Source organism: Diadema setosum, chromosome 10, assembly GCF_964275005.1.
Source record: "Diadema setosum chromosome 10, eeDiaSeto1, whole genome shotgun sequence".
Classification (NCBI taxonomy): domain Eukaryota; kingdom Metazoa; phylum Echinodermata; class Echinoidea; order Diadematoida; family Diadematidae; genus Diadema; species Diadema setosum.
The window spans coordinates 17,254,562-17,281,642 of NC_092694.1; the positions used below are offsets into that span (position 1 = coordinate 17,254,562).

A 27,081-nucleotide genomic window follows, 5' to 3' on the forward strand; every position below is an offset into this window, starting at 1 on the left:
AAACAAAAACAAAAACAAAAACAAAACAAAACAAAAACAAATTGAAATTCAAAATTCTGTAACTTCTTTATTTCATAATACTAGTATATAGTCCGATTTTCGACATTATATCGTTCTACAATTTACAGTTTGTTTTATCAAAATCGTAATCCTATACACCCACATTCAACATTGTGTGGAATAACAACAATATCGTTCTATCTGGTTATAAAACTTCTAGACAATATAATACCTTGTGGATTTTTATCTCCGGGCAAAAATATGTGGCAGTAAGAAACCACTTTTTGTTATTTTGTTATTTTGTATGATAGGTTTAATTTTATTAGGGTTTTTTTTTTGTCACAGTCTACTTCAATAGTATACCTCTATCGGTGCTGCATGTACAAATGCACAGTGTTGTGCTTTATGATGATGGGACCAAATGAAATATGTGTGGTAAAAAATGTTTTTATACTGCTATAGGCCTAAGTATTATTATTATTGTTATTATTATTATTATTATTATTATTATCATCATCATCATCATCATCATGTCATTTATCGTCAGCCTTCTCGACTCTATAGGTCCCTCCCCCCCCCCCCTCTCTCTCTCTCTCTCCTCCGTTAATCTGACGTACTGGACCAATTTTATGTTGATGATAACATGAGTAGGAATGTTTTGCTGCACTACATATATGTGAAAATCAAATCAAACAATACTGAAATAACAAAATATCGCAAGGAGTCTTATGCCAAAACATCATTATGAATTACCCCCGAACCGAAGTTTACCTTCCCGCATTTGGATCATTATATTGACAAGTAGGCCCTACTGTTGCAAATACATGTCCTGTGATTACTATAAGGAACTCACATACCTACACCTCTCCATAATCACTCAATAATAATGCTCAATTACTCGATTACTAGTACAACTGTACTCGTATTACAATAAACATGTATACTGCAGCCGTTATTGTTTTTTTTTTTATGTGTGTGTGTGTCAGTGCATAGTGCTTTCATTCTCTCTGTGGCAGGTTACTGAGTAGTCTGAGATTGAACTCGCACAGTGAAATTGCATCGCATCGCATGGTCAGATTTAGTACTTGCATAACGAATTGAGGTTTTACATCGATATTTATCGATATTATGATAATTATTGATTGAACAAATCTTTACGTGATTTGGAGATACTGATGCTCGTGTTTGCTCATCACATCGAGGACTGGTCCTGTAGTATTCCGGTCTCAACATACACTATAATTATCTTCAACTTTGTTGCTTTATGTGCGTTGAGGAGCAGAAGTTTTGAATTCCCCCCCCCCCCCTCCAATGTCTACCTAATAAATCTTTGAAATTATTAATCGAGGAAGCTTCAACAACACTAGGAGGCATTCTGTTCCAGTCGGCAACTACTCTCTGGCTGAAAAATGCTTTTGTTTAAAAAACAAAAAAAATCTATGTCTGTTTTATAGACTAACCAACCTTTCTTTGGGCTGTGAGAGAATAGACAAGTTATCGTGTAGAGCACGGAAGCTATGTGCAGGTGAACTGTCTCCACAAAAGACTGTCTACTGTCGCACAGGATTACTTTATCGGATGGGGATGTTGGGATATTGCTATGGCATTTCACGGTAAATAACTTGTGTACTGTGTCTAGGGGAAATGAATGCGATCTCATGGAGGCGATCGTGTAGGATTAGCGTATGTACCGTACGCTGTATGTTTACGGGGCTATATGCAGGCTGAATCACCCGAGCCGAGCTCCCACTCACCGACCGAGGGACTTGTCCGTTATCTTAGAAATACTGATTTTAAAGATCTGTTGAATTAGGACATGGAAAGTGACATACCAATTTAAAGACAGGTACGTATGCAGAGTATTACTCTATTTCAATGTCGTCAGGACGAAGAAAAGAAGCCAGCAGCTAACCCTTCAAAATATTCATTGTGGAATTGTCACTCGTGCATTTTGAAGTCGGCCACCACCAAGTTGACCACTGCACTCAATGGCACTGGCACTGACCCACTGTGTTGCTGGCATCGGGAGCTGTCCGGCTAGACTGACTGTGAATCCTTTTTGCAAGTGATGAATTGTAGTGTAAAAAAAGCCCGGCCGATGGAATATTTAATTGTACTCAATTTCAGGCATCTTCAGGCTTTAAGGTCATGTCCCACAAGTCCCAGTAGGCCTAAGAAACTTTTTTTTTTACTAACTTTGTTAGTAGGCATAGGCCTAGACCCTAGGCCTACCTAACGTTAGGTTTTTCTACTGGAGCGTGGAGGTAGAAATCTAGAATCTAATATACATGTAGATCTCTAGGCCTAATCTATTTTATTGGGACAATGTGCATTCTGAATTTGAGTGTGACATGATGTTATTGTTAATCACGACAGCCCCACTGTCTGTAAAAGATAGAATCTACAAGTGTAAAGTTATAGAGGGTCTACCCTTTGTGACATTATTTTTGATGTTTATTGCTGTAATTTTAACAGTTAAGTATAGTCTACGGTATGTGGGGATGCTCTAGAATTTGAATCAAAACTTAAGTAAATCCTTTGTAGTCCAGCATTGATCATGTAATTGTAATGGTTTGAATCAAGGACAAAATTTTGAATGAATATTTTCACTGAATCGTAATGTAATGTAATGTCTATGGAAGTTTCTAAACAGCTTTGTATACACGGTGTAATAAATACAACTCGGTGTTACATACAACTTGGTTTGTGTGCATTGTCAATGCATAAACAGCGGTCAAGGAGTGGCACCGCAGGGAGCTGAAAAGAGGCCATGCAGGTTCGACGGCGATATTTTTGCACTGAAACTTCGAATTGAAAAGGGAACAACAGTCAACAGCATTTGATAGTGCTAGATTTTCTCAATCACATAGGTCGAGTTTTTACGTGAATTTCAGTGTTAAATATTCTTATCAAGCACATAAACATCAGGCGGTCGATGAGTAGTAGGTACAACCATACATGTACTGGTCTGGTAGGCCAACGTACGTGTAGTTTTACATACTACAATCATTGATTGTACCTGTCTGTGTGCCTACTGTCAATGTATCAATTTGACTGGCTGCCTATAATTTAGCGACAATAACTTGAAGCACAACTAGTGTAGTACATATTTACTATTATTATAATTGATGCCAGCCTGCAGTTGTGTCAAATAGTGATCCCTCTCACAGCGCAACAACCTTTACATGTACAATTGTACAATGTACATGTACGAGTAGTTAAACAGATAAACCGCACCAGCGACCCCAACCCGTACTGGTTACAGCACCCCGCGCCGGGTTTAGAGTAGGCCCTACTAGATCTATGGCACATTCTTCCTGATCCTGCTTTGTAGAACCCTCACAGCTGCATTCACCATTTGGTGACGTACAAAATTTTATACAACAAGGTCTAACTAGCAGTAGTCACTAGTAGTGTAATACTGTTAGTCGCATCTTTACAATTTTGACACCTACAGCTGTGTACTGTAGTCAGAACGACATACATTTACAGCTGTACATACATAATCCATGATAAAGAATGTAGAGTCTACAACCAGAAAAGTTTTACTGTACTTAAAAATACAATGTACTGTTGCAAAGCCATGGAACATTCTTAACCTTTGAAGTTCTCAAAAATTTGCTTTGGTTCAAAATAGTGCAGAGTCTACTCCTGATCCTGGAGTTAACTCAAAATTGCTGCATTAGAATTCAAATTATCTACAATATGGATGCTGCCAATTTTTAAAGTTTAAAGTGAACTCCAGTCACAGACGATTTAATTGAGACAACACTGATGCTCACTACCCTTGAATCAGTCAGGGTTAAATTTTGTAAACATTCAAACTCAAAAGTTGAAAAGTAAAAATCACTGTTGAACCAGTACTTTTTCAGGAATGTCAGTAAAAAAAAATAGAAAAACTGGATACCTACTGGTCCACTTGCAGGTCTGACCAGCAGAAAAATGGGTTAGTGTGCTGCCCTGATTTAGCATTTCACCATATCTGGGTCAGTGGTTTTCAGAAGGTTTGATTAAAGGAAAATGTATGAATTCCAAAGAGACACAGTTAACCCTGTACATATTGTACAGTGTACATGTACGAGTACATATGTGTAGTTTCCAATCATGCTTTGTATACAGTGAGTCTGGGAAAGATTGTGCCATACCTGTAGGAATGCTTTCTCGTATGAAAACAGTGAAAAGCGGATTTTAAGTGTGTGTCCTACTCCTATGTAGATGTGAAAACTTAGAGAAATATCTATTCTGCATTTTTAATTTGTATCAAAATTGCTTTGCATCTCAGATGTAACATGATCTCTACATGTACATACCATTTGTGTGTGCATACAAATTTACTATGTATCAACACATTTGGTTGTAGTTCTGAAAGGTGCACAACAGATATTTTCTAGACCTTTGTGTACAATGTGACAGTGCTCTGCATGTTGTTGGCCTTTATACTCACAGACCGAGTTAACAACTTAAGTATACTGTATACAAGGCCTGCTACAATATACAGTATGAATGGTAGGCTTTTCTGCATATTGATTTATATATGTTGATGTGTGGCTGTACACAGTAAATCTGATGCCGGCAAGATTTAAGTTGGACTGTACACTAGCCATTGTGCATTGTACCTCACATGCTGAGAAATACATACAGGGTCTTAAATTGTACATGATACATTGTACAGTGTAGTTGTACAGACCCATGATAGATGAATTATCAATGCTTCAATAAGCCAGATCCTCCAAGTAAATCTTTCTTGTGGAGAAAATGTCCACAGCATCTTCATCTCTACTGTCAGCTCTTTCTATGCACATGACAAGATAATACGATGAATTCCCAGTTGTATGGAGATGAAATTGCATTACCAGTATTGATTGACCGGCCATAAAGAACAAGGTGGATTGTTTTTACATGTTAAATACATACAAGTAATGTACACAATCACTGTTTATCAATGTACTGTACACATTGTACTGTACACATGTACTTGTACAAATTGTACAGTACAAATATTGTACATTCCACTTCCGGGATTTTAAGATGAACTGTGATTTAAAAGTTTGATGTACATGTACAGATCGAGTACCAGATGTTGTGAAATCATGATAGAGGATGTTGCTAGTACACATTGTCACAAGTTAAATTGTCCAGTTCATGTGCAGTATCCTGTCCAGTAGTAAGACAAGTGTATGATGCATAGATCTGCAAAAAGTCTTTGGGATAGGCAACAGACTCACAAACCATTGTATATCTACTGTAGTAGTCGGTATATACATTGTACATGTATGTATCCCAGTACAAAATGTATGTCCGTTTTTGTGCTAAAGGAAGGTGGGATATTCCATGTATTCTTGAATGATTCGTAAGATTTCTTAAGATTCTTAGATGGTTATTAAACTTTCATTGTAAGCCCCAAAATGCTCAGCTGTTTAAACTTTAATGCAGCAAGAGCTTGTGAATTTTGTGTGGTTGCATCTACATGTATGTTTACTCAGTCGGTACACTGTATTGACTGGAACGACATCTGTGCCAGATTGTTGGGTTGGTGATATCCCTGCAATGCTGTCTGCTACCTCCTGATGCACAGTAATGTTTTCCCTGCTCTCTATTCCCATACAGATGGTAACATCATCACGGGGTCTCTGATCTCGCAGGCGACATTCAGCAGTCTGCGCTCATCTCAATATCCCAAGCATTCAAAAAGCAACTCGGAAACCTGACCCTGCTGGCATCGCCATCACCTGCAACAGCACATACCAGGTTGTCAACCCCACATTTCCACCTCAAGCAAGACTAGAGGGGCAGGAGAGACCAGGCAGGAAAAAAGAGATAGTGCTGTCTGTGTGTGTGTGTGTGTACGGCGCAGGAGACCACCCATCAGCTCGTCGGAGGAAACAACGCAAAATCCCTCGCCGTAGACCACCGCACTCGTGTAGTCTGAGATTACGGGAGCCCCAGCATCACCTCTTGCTGAACAGCATCGCATGTTCGCCATTATTTGAGCATTTATACACAGGCAACAGGGTGAATTTAAGGAAAAATCTCTCACACTATACCCTCCGCAACCAGAAAAACCCACACAATTGTATAAATTTTACTGAAAGGTCGCTATTTTGACTTAACAATATCTATCATCAGCAGGTGATCTTGTCGTGCCTTCTTTGGTGTTCTGTTTCTACCAATACCAAAGTCAGTGAATTTTTTGGAAAAAAAAAAAAAACAAGTCTTTTTGAATGACATCAGGAACCTGCCTTGCAATGTGCTAGGTTGTGATGGCGTTGCACATCAAACTTTTCAAGACATTTCAAGTTATTTCTGATTGGTCAGTAAAGAGGAGATAATCCAGCGGCATCCAAGATGAATCAGTACCAGATCACCAAGCAGCTTGGGGATGGCACATACGGGAGTGTCATCCTTGGAAGTCGACACGACAACGGGGAAAAGGTGGCCATCAAGAAGTAAGTACTGTTTATGTCACTTAAAATATTACTTATCAACACAAACTTCAAGACACCACAGTCGACAGCTGGTACCACTTTGGCCGCGTTCATGCGGATTTCGTAGCCAGAATTACAAACATGAATCATGATTCAAAACGGCGTTTCAAATCACGGTCTCAGCCTAAGAGCGTTCATGCGGGCTTTCGCAACGCTGGTTCTGGCTCGGCTCATCCTTTGCCATTGCGCAGCGCACGCGTACTGCGCAGTTTCACCTGTCTCTGCAACTCGGTCTGGCTCGAGCCAGACCTCCTTATTTCAACTGTACAGGCCTTTACGTTTTTATTTCGGTGAATACTTTGCGATAAGCTGTGGCATTCAGGCTCTGCCCACAGATCGAGGAACAGATCGAGGAATAATCCTAATTCTTCGTCTCTCCAATTGTTTCCCTTGGTAGACACAGCACTGCAGCCATTACTTTTATCAACTCAATCGGAGAGTAATTACATGTATTATCATATTAAACAGTTACCGTTAGATACTACATGTAGCATAGAATCGGGGTATGGCGTTGATGTAAACAAACAAGTGCAAGTATGGTACCAAAATACACGATTCATAAGACGTACACAAGCGCGTGAACAGAACTAGAAGCTGTGGGATACCCCATGCATGAGACACGCATGCACACAGCACACAATGACGTCGTAGAATCATGATTGAAATCACGGTTGCGTTCATGCAGTTTCTGCGATCGTGATTCTGGCAGAATCATGATTCAAAACGCCCTTTTTTCCGCGTTTCAGATCGGCGTTTTGAAACGCGTTTAAATGGAAAAATCGCATGAACGCAACGCAACTAAACACGTTTAGCGACTAAACGTGTTTAGAAACGCAATTCTAGTTTCGCATGAACGCAGCCTTTGACACTTAAAGACCCAGTAATGTTGGGATACCATGTAAATGGAACGCAGGCCCAATTCAGATATTTTTCAGGAATCCCTGCAACAAATTGTGAACAGAGCATCTCTATGTGAGTACACACTCAGCTGATTAGAATTTAGACTGGAGTCAAACTTTACTGATGAGCATACTAATGCCTTGATGAACATATTTAACAAAATGAAAAGAAAAAATAAAAATAAATCTTATGTCTTACATTTTCTGTTTAATAAGCTAGCACTAGCAATGTGGAGCCTTGTGAAAACTTGAATTTAAAGAAACTAGAATTTGTATGCATTGAATGCAAATTATGTTGACTTGAATGCACAGGTCTTCTCTTTGACTGAGCATACACGCTGTAACTTGCATGTTTCCATGTTCCTAATATGATCAACAAAAGAGACATGTATTGGAGATGAAACATACAAGTTATGCTTGGTCTACCGCCAAGCCTACCATCCCTCCTCTTACAGTGTAAATGATTTATATTTTTATGGATACAATAGATATGATGCATGTGCATATCTTCCACCAGTGCCTCTGCAGTCCAAACAGCCAACCTCAAAATTGTTTGTGCCATGGGCCCATGGCAACAACGAGACTGTTTGAATTGCCATCAATCTTCGAGAATTATTCCATAATGATTTTATGAACTACTGAACCAGTGATTTATGGGGTCTACGCTTCATTTGACAACATACGTTTCCCACTTCATAAAGATGTTTACATTGTCATCATATATGCAGCAGTTCATTGCAGTTTCCAGGCGGTGGCCTAAATTCTCACATCTAATTAGTCATTTTTTTTTTTCTGCTGCCAGAGCATGATGATAATGTACAGTTTAGATTTTTTAGTGTAGAAAATGAATGGAGAATCATCCGTAACATGGCCCGGTTAGGAATGGCCCTCAAGTAATCACTATATTTTTGTGATTAAAAAAAAAAAGAAATATTGTAGAAGAAAACACACAAAACAATGCCTTCATGTACTTGTCTTCTTTCTGACCCAGTTTTGTTCATTTTTTTTTTCTTAGTTACACTTCAAAAGTTTTACCATGAAAAGTAACTTGAAATGAGAGTTTTGTGAGCTCCCAAAGTCTTGCTAAAATACAATTTAAGATAAAACATTGCACTTTGACAAAGATACAGTTGTATGTACCGATGTGTTAGACTGTAGTCTTTCTGCAGTGTGACGCAAAGTCAGACATTATGATTTGTATATTTTCTCTCTACTTTGCCATTCAAAAATCAGTATTTTGACAGTATTTTTCTTACCTTCTTGCTGATTTTCTTTGTTTGTTTCGGTGGGAAAGAGGACATAGTGTGAAAGAACAGGCTGAAAAGATGGTCATCTTTCTGAAATATTCAACATTTCAGTGTCTAGTCAGACCAGTGGAAAGTGAAATTTGCAAACTGTCTTTACAGCAGCTAAATACTGAAAGGCTTTAATTCACATTGCGTGCATAACCAGTTAATAATTTCCACTTTTTATGGCCCCTTGCCTAATAGATGACAGCTTTCTGCAGTAATTGGATCCCGTGAAGTTATTACACTCCACATAAAAATGATGAGCTTCCACCATACAGTCATAATTACATGTACATGCGGTATGCATTGATGGTACAGCTTACTGACATAATTGGCTTCTCTCTATTGCAATTCTCACATCCCAGGCTAGATTTTTAATAGATGCTTGCTATCTAATACTTGCTGCTTTATCATAAATCGCTTGAAATCATTATATCGCATCTCAGTCTACTGAGCACTCCAGAGAACAGCGAAGCAGTTTTAAAGGCTCTGAATGCTTTGGTAAATCCCAAATCAGGCAGAAATTTGTGAATACAGATTGAAGGAGAGCTGTGCACTGAAAGCAGTCTAGCTGACATAGTGCAATTGTACACTGAGCAGTCATACTTTAGTTCCGCGTCAGTGCATCCGCGTTTCTCATCGAACTGTGCTTGTGGGGAAGTTCTGTCTCCATAGTAACAGGGACGCTATCTGTGTGTGTGCCCAGAAAGACAGTGCCCTGCAATGGGGCGCATTGTGTGCAGAGTACATTGTATGCGTTGTCTTGACTTCCCTGCATTCTGAACACAATTGCAATGGATCCCTGATTGCTTTGTGACTGGTATAATTAAAGTCCTTTCGCAACAATGGAATCGATTTAAACTTTTGATATCGATAGGTAGACTGTAGTGTAGACAGTCAGTGAATGAGGACTAGAAGTTGTTATATTCTCTATTATGTACAATGTACCAATGAGCATTTAAAGACCATACACATATTTTTCAGTGGATCATCTATCATTGATGCAAAGAACCATTCAGTTTCAACAACAACAACAACTAGACTCGGAATTTGTCAAGACTGACAAATTAGGTGATCCGATTTTTTTTTAATCAATGATTCGAGTCCTGATCGCAATAGGCATGACCATATAGGTTTCATCTGTGTTTAGAGACATTGGCCGTGTGATATTTGGATTCTCATTTACAAAAGAGAGTCAGGTCTACCATCTTTGGTACCAAATTCGGTATAAACCAGGGAGGTACCTCCCTGGTATAAACTATAACGAAGATACAGAATGAAGTACATTTGACCATTGACCCAACTTTGCACAGCCAAGATGGCATCTGAGCAAAAAGTGGTTATTTTGTGAAATGATTCTTGTAACATGGTCTTTGCGTGTGCAAAATATTGGAAAGATAGGACATGTATTCACCAAGATACAGGTTGAAACATTTATGACCTTTGACCCTAATTTACATACCCAAGATGGTGTCTGATCAAGTAGTTTTTATTTTATGAAATAATGTACGTGACATAAACTAAACATGTGCAAAATATGGGGGTGAAAGGGGCTGTTTTTCTAGAGTTATTGCAAAGAAAGTTGCAGAAAGAAAGAAATATCTCAATACATCGAAGATAAGTTTGATTTCAACCAAGTTTTTTGACGTGATCTCGGCGTCGTATGAAAAGATGGAGCGAATACCGACGATAGCCCAAAGTCTCAGCTACAACATATTAAAATCTGGGAGAAATTCACCGAGGAGTAAGTGAGCTAGTGCTCGATAAAGACCGTCATGTCAATTTTCATTTCCAGAAAAATTCCCTCCCATAGAGATAACACGTAAACTGGTTAAATTTGACAAGGTTACATTATATCCATTTTCACGAGGTGAAGACATCATCCGATTAAAATTTTGATGAACAAAACTTAAAGAGTATTAAATTGGCTACAACATACTAAAATCTGGAAGAAATTCACCGAAGGGTAAGTGAGCTAGTCGTCGATAAAGACAATCATGTCAATTTTCACATCTAGAAAAATTCCCTCCCATACAGATAACACGTCATAACGAAGATACAGGAAGAAGTACATATGACCTTTGACCCCACTTTGCACAGCCAAGATGGCATCTGAGCAAAAAGTGGTTATTTTGTGAAATGATCCTTGTAACATGGTCTTTACGTGTGCAAAATATGGTAAAGATAGGACATGTATTCACCAAGATACAGGATGAAACATTTATGACCTTTGACCCTAATTTACATACCCAAGATGGTGTCCGATCAAGAAGTTGTTATTTTATGAAATAATGTACGTGACATGAACTAAACATGTGCAAAATATGGGATTGATAACCATTGTTGTTCTTCATCTATTGCACAGAATGTAGTAGAAAGAAAGAAAAATAAAGAAAAAATTATGTTACAGTCAAACTCGGATACCTCGAATTCGTCGGGACTGAAGAAAATGGTTCGAGGTACGCGAATTTCGAGGTACGCGTACGTCGAATTTTCTTCGACTTATCCGAAGTTTATAATATCGTTGTTCAACAGAGTATCTGTTGTAGTGCCTACTGATTGTTTGCATGCTTGTCAATTGGAATTGAATCGACTTTTATATGAATAAATTGAATGAAAATCAGAATTGAAATTAAAATTTCAGAAAAAAAAAAAGATTTTTGTGGCCCGATCGCGCCACCAAAAAAAAAAAAAAAAAAAAAAAATGCGGATGTTTGCCTTTACTTTTGAAAATGAATAGCGGTAACAATCGGCTACGTAAGATGCTAAAATAAATGTCTGATGTTTGCTTTTAATTTTGGAAATGAATAACGGTAATATTCGACTCGGTATGATACTGAAATAAATGTCGGATGCTTGCTAATACTTCTGGAAATGAATAACGATAAGACTCAGCTCCGTATGGTGCCAAAACTAATGTGAGATATTTGATTTTGCGTTCGAAAATGAACAAGGATAACATTGGGCTCCGGAAGACGCAGGAATAAATGTCGAATATTTGCTTTGACGTTCGGAAATGAAAAACTAATATTCAACTCCATACGATGGTTTGATAAATGTCGGGTGTTTCCTTATACTTTCGAAAGGAAATAGCAATAACATTCGGCTCCGGAAGATGCTAAAATAGATGTCAGATGATCGCTTTTATGTTCGGAAGTGAATACCAGTAATATTCTGCTCCATACGATTCTAAAATAACTTTCTGATGTTTGCTTTTAAATTTCAAAATGAATAACAGTAACATTCAACTGCGTGCAATGGTAAAATTAATGTTTGATGTTTGCTTTGACGTTCGTAAATGAGTAACAATAATATTCAACTCCTAACGATGATGAAATAAATGCTGGATGTTTGTTTTTACATTTGAAAGTAAATTGCAATAACATTTAGCTCCGGAAGATGCTAAAATAAATGTCGAATGTTTGCTTTAATGTTTTGAAATGAATAACAATAATATCAAACTCCGTACGATGATAAGATAAATGCCGTACGTTTGCTTTTACGTTAGAAAGTAAATGGCAATAACATTCAGCTCCGGAAGTTATAAAAATACATGTCGAATGATTGCTTTTACGTTTGGCATGTTTGGAAGTGAATGGCGGTAACATTCTGCCCCATACGATGTTAAAAAAAATATTGGATATTTGCTATTACATTTCGAAATGAATAACAGTACTTCAGCTACGTTTGATGGCAAAATAAATGTCTGATGTCTGCCTTGACGTTCAAAAATGAAAAACAGTAACATTCGGCTCCGTACAATGATAAAATAATTGTCAGATGATTCATTTCACTTTCGGAAGTGGACAGCAGTACCTTTCGGCTCCGGATACGATAATGAAATAAATGTCGGATGTTTGAAATGAATAACCGTAATATTCTTCTCCGTACGATGCAAAAATAAATAACAGATTGTTGCTTTTACATTTGGAAATGATTAACGGTATTAATCCACTCAGTTAGATGCTAAAACAAATAGCGGATGTTTGCTTTCACGTTTGGAAATGGATAAGGATAGCATTCAGCTCCGCCAAGATGCTAAAATGAATGTCGGTTGTTTGCTTTTACATTTAAAAATGATTAACGGTTATATTCGGCTCCGTAAGATACTAACATATATGTGTTGGATGATTGCTTTTACAATAAGAAATGAATAACGGTAACTTTCGGATGCGAACAAATGTCAGCAAATGCTCCCACTTTCTCATTTCAAACGTAAGTTTTAACCTCCTAGTATAAGCATCAACTTTTATAATAATCTCTACGCCTAATTGCTAAATCTTAAAAAACAGAATAAGATGATTGAATTTTCTATTCATTTGTTTAAGACATGGGCATCTGTATCACTTCAATAATGCTCAATACTAATTTTTCTATGTTTAGTAGGACCGATTTAGTTTTTCTAAAGTTTTCCCCGTTTTTTGGTTGGTTTTTTTTTTTGCGTCAGCAGATTTTACTTTTGACCACCAAAAAATAAAAATCAATGACATTGGTGACCCGATAAAGTCAGTGTGGAGCCCTGTCTATTTCATTCTTTATTATGCTCGGCCCATACTTCCAGATCATATACCACATTATTTTCATAATCATTTCATTGCTGGAAAAAAAATCCAGTGCTTGCGTTCTCGGGGAAGAATAAATGAAACAAACTTCGTGAAAGGGCCAAAAAAAAAAAGAGTTAAAATATAGGCACTACGCAGGAGATTAATGTTAGAACAGTGGACCGTGATTAATGCCAAAGATATACCGGTAACTGTCAACACCTAAGCAGGTGCGCCACGACGGTTAAGAAATCTACGCGCACGGTATGACGACTCGGTATCACGATCAAAAATCAGAACACAGTGGTTAAAGAAAAGAGCGTAGTGTTAACGTAAGCACTCCATTGGCATGAGTGCAATGTGCATATCGTGTACGTGTGTAGTAGGTAGGTGTTGGGTTTTTTTCTTGTCAGCTGTGTAGGCCTACCGGGTATTTCTTTGGGCGCGCGATTGTTAAGAATATTTACGTCGAGTGTGAAAAGATTTGTGACATGTCTCCGCTGTCCACGCGCGCTTAATCGGAGATGCTGAGTGATGTTGCAATTTCGATTCGAGCAACATGCTGGGAAAAACAATAAGTTAATTAAGATCGGGACATTAGATTTCACTTCGAGGTAACCGAACTTCGAGTTATTTTCTTCGAGCTACGCGAATTTTAATACACGGAAACTCCATAGGAACAATCGGGACTTTCATTTTGCACCCGAGGTAAGCGATATTCGGCTTATCCGAGTTCGAGGTATCCGAGTTTGACTGTATTTTATAGAAATTTGAAGGAGAAGCATTAAAAAAATCAGAAAAAGATAAAGTTAGGAAGGGAGATTAAGACTAAATAAAGAAAAAGAAGAAAAAAGAGTTTGGAAAAAAAAATAAAAAAATATTGGCAAGAGTGAGGCTCGAACCAGGGACCTTAGGATTACGAGTCGGATGCGCTATGCAATGACCTATTTCATGCTCCATAGGCCCTGTGTATTAAGCAAAATGACGCTGCATCGAAGCCACGTGCCATTTTCAACCAAGTTTTTCGACGTGATGCCGGCCTCGTATGAAAAAATGGAGGGCACACTTACGATAGCCCAAAGTCTCAGCTACAACATACTAAAATCTGGGAAAAATTCACCGAAGCATAAGTGAGCTAATGCTCGAAAAAGATAGTCATGTCAATTTTCACTGCCAGAAAAACTGCTCTCCCATAGAGATAACACGTAAACTGGTCAAATTTGACAAGATTACTTTTAATCCATTTTTACGAGGTGATGCCGCCATCCAATCAAAATGTTGTTATTACATTAATGAAAGAACATTTAATAAGCTACAACATACTGAAATCTGAGTGGAAATTGGCAGAGGATAAGTGAGATACGCCCAAGTAAACTTGAAAATTGATGACGTCATTTTGAAAATTTACTTTTTTTACTTTATTAAGAAATTTGATATCTTTTAATCACTTTTTCAGTATCGCCAACCCATAAACTGACATGTACAACTCATCAGCTTTCAGAATATGTAAAGAAAATGGGGGGTCACCGTCCATCCTGACGAGTAAAATCGGATTTAAAATTGGCGGTTTTTGGGCATTGTTGTACTGTATATCGCCATTGACGCGCGCGCGGAATTTCAACTTTGACAGTCCCGTATGACGTCATATTGAGTCGGATTGACTTGAAACTTGCTAGAAATGTTCCTTGACTTTTCAGACATCCGATAAATGTAAAAAATCGGGAAATTTCTGTTGCATATGAGCTGTACGTGCGTATATGTGCGCGCGCGTACGCGTCCGTCCAATTTTTTCAATTTTTCAAAAAATGCTGCAAATGGTCTGAAACGTGTGCAAAAAAAATTTGAGCTCGATTTGAGCATACAAATATTTCGACGCGCGCGTACGCGCACGTTTTCAGAGAAAATATGAATTTTGAGAATATGAGTAGAATGCGCATAACTTGAAATATATGTGACGTAAATTTCATTGAAAAACTCTATTCCATTAGTGAGATATGATTGAGAATGTGTTTTCATATAATGACGTCACAGTGACGTCACGGTCAACTGATCACTATTATACATTAGATCTGTCGTCTTTGGGAGATGATACATATATGGTATAATTTTGAAATTGATAGGAAGAGGACTTTCTGAGCTAACCTCTACACAAATTTTGTCCAGAAATAAAGAAGAAGAAGAAGAAGAAGAAGAAGAAGAACCAACAAAGAATCCGTACAGATACAGAAGGTGATCCGAGAGGATTCTCGGATCACCTAACTAGACTCGGAATTTGTCAAGACTGACAAATTAGGTGATCCGATTTTTTTTTTTTTAATCAATGATTCGAGTCCTGATCGCAATAGGCATGACCATATAGGTTTCATCTGTGTTTAGAGACATTGGCCGTGTGATATTTGGATTCTCATTTACAAAAGAGAGTCAGGTCTACCATCTTTGGTACCAAATTCGGTATAAACCAGGGAGGTACCTCCCTGGTATAAACTATAACGAAGATACAGAATGAAGTACATTTGACCATTGACCCAACTTTGCACAGCCAAGATGGCATCTGAGCAAAAAGTGGTTATTTTGTGAAATGATTCTTGTAACATGGTCTTTGCGTGTGCAAAATATTGGAAAGATAGGACATGTATTCACCAAGATACAGGTTGAAACATTTATGACCTTTGACCCTAATTTACATACCCAAGATGGTGTCTGATCAAGTAGTTGTTATTTTATGAAATAATGTACGTGACATAAACTAAACATGTGCAAAATATGGGGGTGATAGGGGCTGTTTTTCTAGAGTTATTGCAAAGAAAGTTGCAGAAAGAAAGAAATATCTCAATACATCGAAGATAAGTTTGATTTCAACCAAGTTTTTTGACGTGATCTCGGCGTCGTATGAAAAGATGGAGCGAATACCGACGATAGCCCAAAGTCTCAGCTACAACATATTAAAATCTGGGAGAAATTCACCGAGGAGTAAGTGAGCTAGTGCTCGATAAAGACCGTCATGTTAATTTTCATTTCCAGAAAAATTCCCTCCCATAGAGATAACACGTAAACTGGTTAAATTTGACAAGGTTACATTATATCCATTTTCACGAGGTGAAGACATCATCCGATTAAAATTTTGATGAACAAAACTTAAAGAGTATTAAATTGGCTACAACATACTAAAATCTGGAAGAAATTCACCGAAGGGTAAGTGAGCTAGTCGTCGATAAAGACAATCATGTCAATTTTCACATCTAGAAAAATTCCCTCCCATACAGATAACACGTCATAACGAAGATACAGGAAGAAGTACATATGACCTTTGACCCCACTTTGCACAGCCAAGATGGCATCTGAGCAAAAAGTGGTTATTTTGTGAAATGATCCTTGTAACATGGTCTTTACGTGTGCAAAATATGGTAAAGATAGGACATGTATTCACCAAGATACAGGATGAAACATTTATGACCTTTGACCCTAATTTACATACCCAAGATGGTGTCCGATCAAGAAGTTGTTATTTTATGAAATAATGTACGTGACATGAACTAAACATGTGCAAAATATGGGATTGATAACCATTGTTGTTCTTCATCTATTGCACAGAATGTAGTAGAAAGAAAGAAAAATAAAGAAAAAATTATGTTATTTTATAGAAATTTGAAGGAGAAGCATTAAAAAATCAGAAAAAGATAAAGTTAGGAAGGGAGATTAAGACTAAATAAAGAAAAAGAAGAAAAAAGAGTTTGGAAAAAAAAATAAAAAAATATTGGCAAGAGTGAGGCTCGAACCAGGGACCTTAGGATTACGAGTCGGATGCGCTATGCAATGACCTATTTCATGCTCCATAGGCCCTGTGTATTAAGCAAAATGACGCTGCATCGAAGCCACGTGCCATTTTCAACCAAGTTTTTCGACGTGATGCCGGCCTCGTATGAAAAAATGGAGGGCACACTTACGATAGCCCAAAGTCTCAGCTACAACATACTAAAATCTGGGAAAAATTCACCGAAGCATAAGTGAGCTAATGCTCGAAAAAGATAGTCATGTCAATTTTCACTGCCAGAAAAACTGCTCTCCCATAGAGATAACACGTAAACTGGTCAAATTTGACAAGATTACTTTTAATCCATTTTTACGAGGTGATGCCGCCATCCAATCAAAATGTTGTTATTACATTAATGAAAGAACATTTAATAAGCTACAACATACTGAAATCTGAGTGGAAATTGGCAGAGGATAAGTGAGATACGCCCAAGTAAACTTGAAAATTGATGACGTCATTTTGAAAATTTACTTTTTTTACTTTATTAAGAAATTTGATATCTTTTAATCACTTTTTCAGTATCGCCAACCCATAAACTGACATGTACAACTCATCAGCTTTCAGAATATGTAAAGAAAATGGGGGGTCACCGTCCATCCTGACGAGTAAAATCGGATTTAAAATTGGCGGTTTTTGGGCATTGTTGTACTGTATATCGCCATTGACGCGCGCGCGGAATTTCAACTTTGACAGTCCCGTATGACGTCATATTGAGTCGGATTGACTTGAAACTTGCTAGAAATGTTCCTTGACTTTTCAGACATCCGATAAATGTAAAAAATCGGGAAATTTCTGTTGCATATGAGCTGTACGTGCGTATATGTGCGCGCGCGTACGCGTCCGTCCAATTTTTTCAATTTTTCAAAAAATGCTGCAAATGGTCTGAAACGTGTGCAAAAAAAATTTGAGCTCGATTTGAGCATACAAATATTTCGACGCGCGCGTACGCGCACGTTTTCAGAGAAAATATGAATTTTGAGAATATGAGTAGAATGCGCATAACTTGAAATATATGTGACGTAAATTTCATTGAAAAACTCTATTCCATTAGTGAGATATGATTGAGAATGTGTTTTCATATAATGACGTCACAGTGACGTCACGGTCGACTGATCACTATTATACATTAGATCTGTCGTCTTTGGGACATGATACATATATGGTATAATTTTGAAATTGATAGGAAGAGGACTTTCTGAGCTAACCTCTACACAAATTTTGTCCAGAAATAAAGAAGAAGAAGAACCAACAAAGAATCCGTACAGATACAGAAGGTGATCCGAGAGGATTCTCGGATCACCTAATAAGAGACACATAAGTACAACATCCATGTTGAACATTTCACTGTACCATGAATAGCATACTGTATTTGTGTCCAAGTCAAATATGTGGTTTAGAGTTAAAAAAAACAACAACAAAACAAACAAATCAAATAAAATTATGGAGTAACTGTCTGCAGTTTTTACCACAGGAATGAGAGCAGACTTTTCATCATGCCATGGAATCGCAATTTGGGAGCATTCCACGAATGCATAGCACTTGTCTCCAAGGATGCTGAATGCTTAAAAATGCTTAATATTTCTGCATTACGTATGTTACACACTGTATCTGTTCTTTGAAATATACTATGTACACTGTATATCATATATTTTGTTATAATTTTTTGAATTTAGCAGATACATATATTGGAATTCTCTCAATGTATTTGTTTCCACAAGTGTGTCATCTTGCCTAATCATCCTCTAATATCTTTGCAGATGCTGTTATTGAAAAAGTCTATCTAATTGCTATACATGTACACCTGTCTTCTATTCATTTTTTTTTTTTTTGGAAATTAAGATCTTATTGGCACTATACTCCCCTTCTCTGTTGTATTGCAGGATGAAGAAAAAGTTCTACTCATGGAATGAATGCATGGAATTGAGAGAAGTTAAGGTAAGTGGATATGGTTTGTCTATTCTCAGACATGATTTCATCTTTACACCCACAGAGAGGGAGAGAGGAGACGTCATGAAAAGAGGGAAGAAAGAATTCAAATTGAATTTTCATTGATCACTGAATTATATGTGCTTATTCAAAAATATGACTCAAAGAAGCAAGGTGTAATAAAGATTGTTTTAACGACAGTTTTCTTTTCAGTCTTTAGGTCTAATTCGAAATGTGAATATCATTTTTATATTTGTTCATTTTTCCACTCATGGCAGGATGACTTGTTTTCACATGGAAGCAGGGTGATGCTAGCTAGATCAGTCTGTAGGTGTAATTAGGAAATATAGTACAATGTAAAATGGGCATTGTTCTATCATGGTGACAGAACGTGTGTAAAATGGTATTCACCAAGTAATATCTATAATTGTATGCCGCTACGCACACACACACTCGCACATACACACACACCAACACACACTATGCACATGCTGCCATGGAAGCATAGCTGCTCCTGTGTAAACACAGCCAGCTGTTCCAAAAATGCCCTTGTTTATATTTCATTAATGGAGGCCAAGTGTAAACAGTGCAAGTTTATTCAATCAGTGCAGCATAAGAAAAAAAAAAAAAAAAAAAAGTATTCATGTACGTTGTGGATCAATAACAGAAGCAGATGTTTCAAGCAGTCTTTTTTTTTTTTTTTTTTTTAAATCATGCCATTGTGTGAATGGTAGGATGTGGCTTTCTGAGCGAGTTCAAGAAGTTGAGAACACATTCTATAGTATGCGAGTGTACATGTAGGCTTGTTCACGCAAACAGACAGTAAAATATTGTAACGTTAGAAAATTTGCGATATTGCACTGAACACTACCAGGCAATTATTCCAAAAGCCATTGAAAAAATGGGAGAATAATCGCATACTGGAATGCAATGTTTAAAGCTGAACATGACATTTACTGATGGGCTCTGCAATATGAACCTCATCGCAGAAAACTTGTGGGACATGAATTCCATTTGATGTATCGATGAATCCCTCTAGTCACAGACTAGCAAAATATAAATTGTAGGTGCCTGGTTAAAGGGTATTACTGAAGTAACATTCATGGTTGCTTGTCTACTTGTGCGACTGGTGCAAAGACTCCTGATGTTCAGTGAATGTTCCTTGAGCACACTTCACATTGAGTGCTTGTCGAGACAAGAGAACCATTCTGGAGCATGAAATCATCCACCGCAGAGTGTGGACATAGTGTGTGTTCCTGCCGCATTAAGGCACTCAAGTGGCTAATTGAAAACATTGGGCTGCTGCTTATCATTGTAATGAAGCCCTCTCAACAGACAACAGACCTGCTCAGCATTCCTTACTAAATACAATCTCTGTTGCCTGGCAACTGGACTATGACATGCCCCGCTTTCCCCCAGACAGCCCTGAAAACAAAATGCAATTATGCCCACATTTTCAAACGAGCTTATTAGGTGATACGCTATCAGCGTATCACCTATTGTGATTGTCAAAATCTCTCTTTATTTTTTTTTATTCTTCTTTCTTTCTGGACAATTTTGTGTCGTCAATATCTCAAGAATGACATTACGAAATAACATGACATTTTCAGTCAACATGTCTCATGACAAAATCTAGCCACAATAAGGTTTTCATGACAGTTACATATCTATGACGTCATCTAGGCGCCATTTTGTGATTTTCGGACCTTGTCACATGATCGATCATAACTTCATAACTAGATGTCATTTCTGTATCATTTTCGGTGGACATGAAGTTCAGGTCACGCTCTATCTTACTTTTTAACGCTAGTTACACAGGTCATCATTACGCGCGCGTAAGCGCGCGTCAAAATTTTAAAAGGCTCAAAACGACTTCCCAATGGGAAATCTCGAAGTTTCAGACAATTTTAAGCGTTTCAAACATTTTCTCGCGTGCGCGTCCGTCCGCGCAATTTCGCGCGCAGAGCCCGTAAGCAACATGACAATGCAATTTTTTTGACTGATTTGGATTCCTGATACTTTGAGTAATAATATCCATTGATTTCCGATCGATTACGACCTATAACAAAGGAATGCACTGGCGTCAAAGTTGAAATTCCGCGTGCGCGTCTTTCTGCAAATATAGTGAAAAAACATGTCTTTGTTTTTTTCGCCATAGCTCTTTAAATCGTCCGTTGACCCTATATTTCTATTGCATATTACAAAAGTATATGAATTGTAAGTAACATTCCAAGTATCAGTATTGCCAGGAATACGCGATGACGTCATCATATCGTCATTTTAAATCAAAAAAGTGGAATTGATTTTTTTGAGGTACTGTTTCTGACATTCATTTGCTCGTATCTCTGTTGTTTAAGCTCAATATTACCCCAAATTCAGATATGTTGCACTTTGAACATTTGCCTTTCAAGGCCATGTAATGGTTTTGAAATATGATGACGTCATCATGCTAGAAATTGTGATTAAAGGTAAAGACTCAAAATCAGACAAGTTTACGTGTTATGTCTATGGGAGGTGATTTTTTTTTAAACCATGCATTGACTTGACAACGTTTAAGCACCTTTACCTCATCTGATTTTACTCCATTTCCTCTGAAACATAAATATGTTGTAGCTGAGACAACAAGCTTTAGTAATCATGCATTTTATGTTTTCAGATCTCCTCATCAGGTTGACAATTTTGCAATTTAAAACTGAAAATGAGAATGCAATCTGTACGGAACGATTCCCAATTTTTCTTTGCAACTGTATATTGATCGAATCCACGCTGCCACTTTTGGGAAGTTGAATAGCGCCATCACAAGTCAACACTGTCACGATAGTATTTAGATTTAAGTTTCGCACTCGATCTTCAGGACAGCCATGTGGCATAATCGGTTAGCGCGCTGGTTGTTCATAACGCCATACCGGAAGGCGAGAGGTTCGACTCCCGCAGGACTTTTATCCGTTCTTTCTTTTTTTTCTCTTTTTTTTTCGGCAGTTCAGCTTTACTCCGATGTCATTTATCGTATTACTTTATCAAGTGTACGTAACCCGTGAACACGGCTGCTCTATTTCCCTTGTTTTGTATTGGAGTTTGGAGATTGGGTTTGCTTCATTAATTTTGTCACACTTAATGTTGTAAATTGCCCCTTGTTACAGTGTCCCGCTTGCCACCTTTCGTTTGCTCTTTCCTTTTCTCTTCATTGGTTATTGTTATACTGTAACAGGATAGGTAGGAACATGTATGTTTAAATAACTTGCAGGAATGAAAGCTGAATTGATTAACTCTAGTCCAGGTGTATGGCGTCTCGCTCATCTCTTTGAAATTCCAGGTTGTTATTGTTTGACCCAATAACGAAGTTGTAGACAGGTTATATGTTGTTATAGAGGTATCTTGTGCCACATGAATGGAAAGCATCACTGTTTAGTAGTAGTAATGAACTTTTTCATGTTGTATATGGTATAAATATTTACGATAAATATATATATACATATATATATATATATATATATATATATAAAAAGATTAAAGATAAATTTCACATCCAATCTTCGGTACAGCCGTGTGGCTTTATAGTCACTTAGCGCGCTGCATGGTCATTATGCACTACCTTAGGACGAGATGTTCGAGACCCGCAGGACGCTATCATTTTTTTCTCTCTCTTTCTTTGTGTTTCTTTTGGCAGTTCAGCTTTATTCCGATCGATGTCATTTATCGTATTATCTTATCAATTATACTACCCCACGACACACAGTCGCTAAAGTTCCTCTTTTTTTTTGTCGGAGGCTCTAGGTTGGATTTGCTTCATTTATCATACGTATTGTTTAAATTGCCCTTGGTACAGTGCCCCGCTTGCCACCTTTCCTTTTCCCTTTCCTTTTCTCTACGTTTGTTCCTGTTATATTGTCACAAGACAGGTCGGAAAATAATTTGCATAACTCAACTGGAGCAGGAATGGCAACTGAATGAATTAACTCTAGGCCAGGTGTATGGCGTCTCGCTCATCTCTTTGAAATTCCAGGATGTTATTGTTTGACGCAATAACGGAGTTGTAGACAGGTTTTATGTTACTATAGAGGTATCTTGTGCCACATGAGTAGAAGGCATCACTGTTCAGTAGTAGTAATGAACTTTTTCATGTCCCTCCATGTCAATTATAGTGTGGTTTAAAGGGGTTGTGTGTCTATCTGCCAAAGAAAAGGAATAACTTATTTTCGTCATGGCTGTTTCTCTATACGTAGCCGTAGGTAATGAGTGTTGTTGGTATCTGAGCAGTGAAGAACAGAGCATCAGGCTAAAATCCCCCTTAGTTATACGCGCTAAGCGTTCAATTTGATATATCTTTCTTTATGAAGTCAATCCCTGCTAATGGAGTTACAGAATTATGTTATGACACGTTTCACTGAAAGTTTGTAAAGCAAAGTTTATGGACAAGGCAAGCAATTGTACATGAATATACCTACCATTGATTTCAGAGGGAAATTATGGTATGCATAAATGTAAGGGTATCATTGCTTTGGAATTGCTGAGACAATATGCTTGGCACGAGGGCTTCCACTTCTAATAACTGATCCCTTTGAAGATGTGTCGGTCACGGGTGATCGTCATGATTCATCTTTCACGTAGAAGCTTGCGTTCCACACTCTTGGTTCAAGAAGACTTACCATCATACTTCAAATTGTTATTAAAGGTAAAGACTCAAAATCAGACAAGTTTACGTGTTATCTCTATGGGAGGTGATTTTTTTTTTTATGTGCATTAACTTGACAACGTTTAAGCACCTTTATCTCAGATGATTTTGCTCCATTTCCTCTGTAACTTAAGTGTGTGGTAACTGAGACAATAAGCTGCAGTAATCATGCATGTTATTCTTCGAAATCTCCTTATTAGTTTGACAATTTTGCAGTTTAAAACTGAAAATGAGAATGGAATGTGGACAAAACGATTCCTGATTCATCTTTCACATACATAAGTTTACGTTCCTCTTTTTTTCTCGTCGAGACGTATGGCCGAGTGGTTAAAGGCGACGTCTCAGAGACGTGAGGTTGCACACGTGCGGGTTCGAACCCCACAAGATCACGAAACAAATTACTTAGCTATTTTACTTTTTTTTTCTTCAATTTTGTATTACATATATCGTCCATGTAGAAATCACATTCGTATATAAACGCACCTATACACACACACAGACACACACACACACCATATCCCTCTTTTTTGTGTTGGAGACCATATTGCTTCGACTGCTGCAAAATTTTGCAGGCTGACTTTGTCAAACTGATCATAATATGTAATGACGACGACGAAGGTGTTGTACTTTGAACAATTGTCTTTCAAGACCACATCATTGTTTTGTACTTTGATGACGTCATCACACTGAAAATTGTGATTAAAGGCAAGGTATCAAAACCAGCCGATTATAGGTTTTATGTTTACGGCACGTATTTTTCCCAAGTTGCCAGAAATGGCATAGCGACATCAGTAGTTACAAGGCCGCATTTCCGTCTAGCAATGCAATACATGTTCACGCGGCCACGTTGGTTGAGTGGGCATTGACTTTTCTCCCTGTAATATCTATACATTTCTTTTTTGCCTTACCATTTCCGTGGATGTCCCGTGGCCGAGAGGTTAGGGAAACGGTTTTGCATGCAAACTCAATCATAACTTCAAGGTGTCTATATCACATTCTTTTCTTTGTCGATCACAGATGACCGACATCTGATAACCCCAAGCGTATCACCTAACTCGTCAGTCTGACGAGTTTCATATCTCGTTCATATTGGTGATGATGTGGAGGATTGGGGGGGGGGGGGGGATGATCACCGGGGCATAGGGAAAGGCTAGTTCAAAGGATTCGTGCTTCTGCTGATACATTCATCACCAGTGTCCTTCAGTTCTTCCTACCCCTGTACATGAGATGTGTACAGAGGTAAAGAGCTGTTTTTGTCCTCCTAAACTTTACTGTTGCAGTTGGTGGTGCATAGGTCATATTGATAGTACAATATGCCTGAGATGGGTGATATTCATTTTTTTTTTTTTTTTGTTTTCTTTTCTCACTGACATCAACAGTCATTTTTGTTAAAGATTAAGGGACTCTACTCTTTGATTTAACATTGTGTATTCAGTTATTAAAAACAATATATTATTATCAGTCACCTACTTCTATGCCACCGTCAGCTTGCCTGGTGCTGATTAAGTGGCATAAATCAAAGTACCAGTACTTTATAAAAGATAGGACAATTTAGCTAGATAGTAAATGTGACAAAAATAGACAAAATATCACAACATTGTACAGACTTCATTATTGGTCATTTTAAAGCACTAAGGAGCATTACAGACATTCATTAATGAAAATTAAAATGTAGAAGTTCCAAATCACTAATTGACAATCTAGAAAGAAAGACACTTTTAAGGTCCTTGTGCTGAGATTAGAAAGTTAATTGTTTTTCATTTCCTCTGTGCTGCAGTCACTAAAGAAGCTGAACCATGCCAACATCGTCAAGCTGAAGGAGGTCATCCGGGAGGAAAACATTCTTTACTTTGTCTTTGAATACATGCAAGAGAACCTGTATGAACTCATGAAAGGAAGGTAAGACTGATGCAAACCAATATTGCAGTGTGCATTTCGAAAAGCTGCATTTTTTAAAGGAGGAAAGTGTTCTGCACTAGGTTTCCCAGACATAGGCAAAAAAAGAAACTGAAACAATTATGTGGAGGAATTTCATCAGTCATTTGTAGCTGGATGATTGAGTACATAATTTAGATATGCAAGAATGAATGAAAATTATGCTCAGATACTCATAGATTAATTCAAGATACGATGTTTTGCAGTGGATCAAATCAATTTTCTAGGTTATCTTGTCTTGCGTTCTTTCCAAATCTAAGTATTACTTCTAGAATGCTGCTCTGTCATCTCTGGTGGGATAGTAGTCGTGTTTTGATCACAAATTGATCTTAATACTGTGGTTCTTCCATCTACATTCTATCCACTGTTTGCTTCTTACAGAGATAGGTTATTACCAGAGCCAGTGATCAGGAACATTGTCTACCAGATCCTGCAAGGACTGGCCTACATCCACAAAAATGGTGAGTTTTGGTCAATTTCCCACTTATGGGGAGTTATTCAAGTCTTCATCTCCTTTGCTTTTATCAAAGGTCTTAAAATTTTGATGTTGTACATAATAGATTCTCTTATTTTTAGTAGTGATTTTCATCTTTTCTTTTTTTTTTGTCCATTTTGCCAGTCATTTTTTCTGTCCTACAAAATACTGCATATGCCATATATTTCAAAGGGTTTTCTATTTTTTCTGATTTTAGCAAGTTGGGTGCTATTTGTGAAATTAGCAGGACAGGAATAGTAATTGTAGGACAGTACGTGAATGTGAAAACGTACGTTCCTCCGTGCATTGTTGTACTCAATCACATGATTGCAAACTCAACCATTTCTGAAATTGAAAGGGTTGGTGCAATATAGTGCTAACCCACACAATAGTCATTTTGAGATAATCGCTGTTGAATGTTTGGAAAGTCCATACATTGTACCTTAATAAAACATGAATACAGGCATTTTTTACCATCTTACTGGTTGAATTCAAATGTGATATTTTCACAGAGGTTAGAATGAAGGATAAGGATTATGAAAATGCATGTAACTCAATTTTGACAAAGTGTGGGTTAGCACTATATTGCACCGACCCCTTCAATTATTGGGTGGTGCCTATTCATGAAAAATTAATCTAGCAATGGCGCATACAGTGACCGATTCCTGATCAGTCATCTAACTTCATTCAGAGTGTGTAGCAAGTGTTTTTATAGCTTTATCATACATCATTGAAGTTTGTGTACCACATGTATGTGCTGGCTCATTATTTAAGCATGAAACATTGTACCCTTCTGTCACCTGTAGGGTTCTTTCACCGAGACATGAAGCCAGAAAACCTGCTGTGCAGCGGACCAGAGCTCATCAAGATTGCTGACTTTGGTCTGGCCAGGGAGACAAGATCAAGGCCCCCCTACACTGACTATGTGTCAACAAGATGGTGAGATTTCTTCCCAGTTCAGCCTTGTGTTTAGAGATTATGTATTAAACCAAAAAAACAATTTTTTTTTTTTTTTTTTTTTTTTTTTTACTTATGTAGATATCAAATC

The 27,081-nt window shown here is 37.6% G+C and overlaps 1 protein-coding gene across 1 annotated transcript; it reads left to right on the plus strand.

The window, feature by feature from the left end:
* Positions 1-1,732: 1,732 nt before the first annotated feature.
* Positions 1,733-26,976, plus strand: LOC140233818 (serine/threonine-protein kinase dyf-5-like). Its single transcript, XM_072313910.1, has 6 exons — positions 1,733-1,846; positions 5,608-6,446; positions 18,906-18,960; positions 25,401-25,522; positions 25,940-26,019; positions 26,840-26,976. The coding sequence occupies exons 2-6, from the start codon at positions 6,346-6,348 to the stop codon at positions 26,974-26,976; spliced, it is 495 nt and encodes a 164-aa protein (XP_072170011.1). The 5' UTR covers positions 1,733-1,846; positions 5,608-6,345.
* Positions 26,977-27,081: the final 105 nt, after the last annotated feature.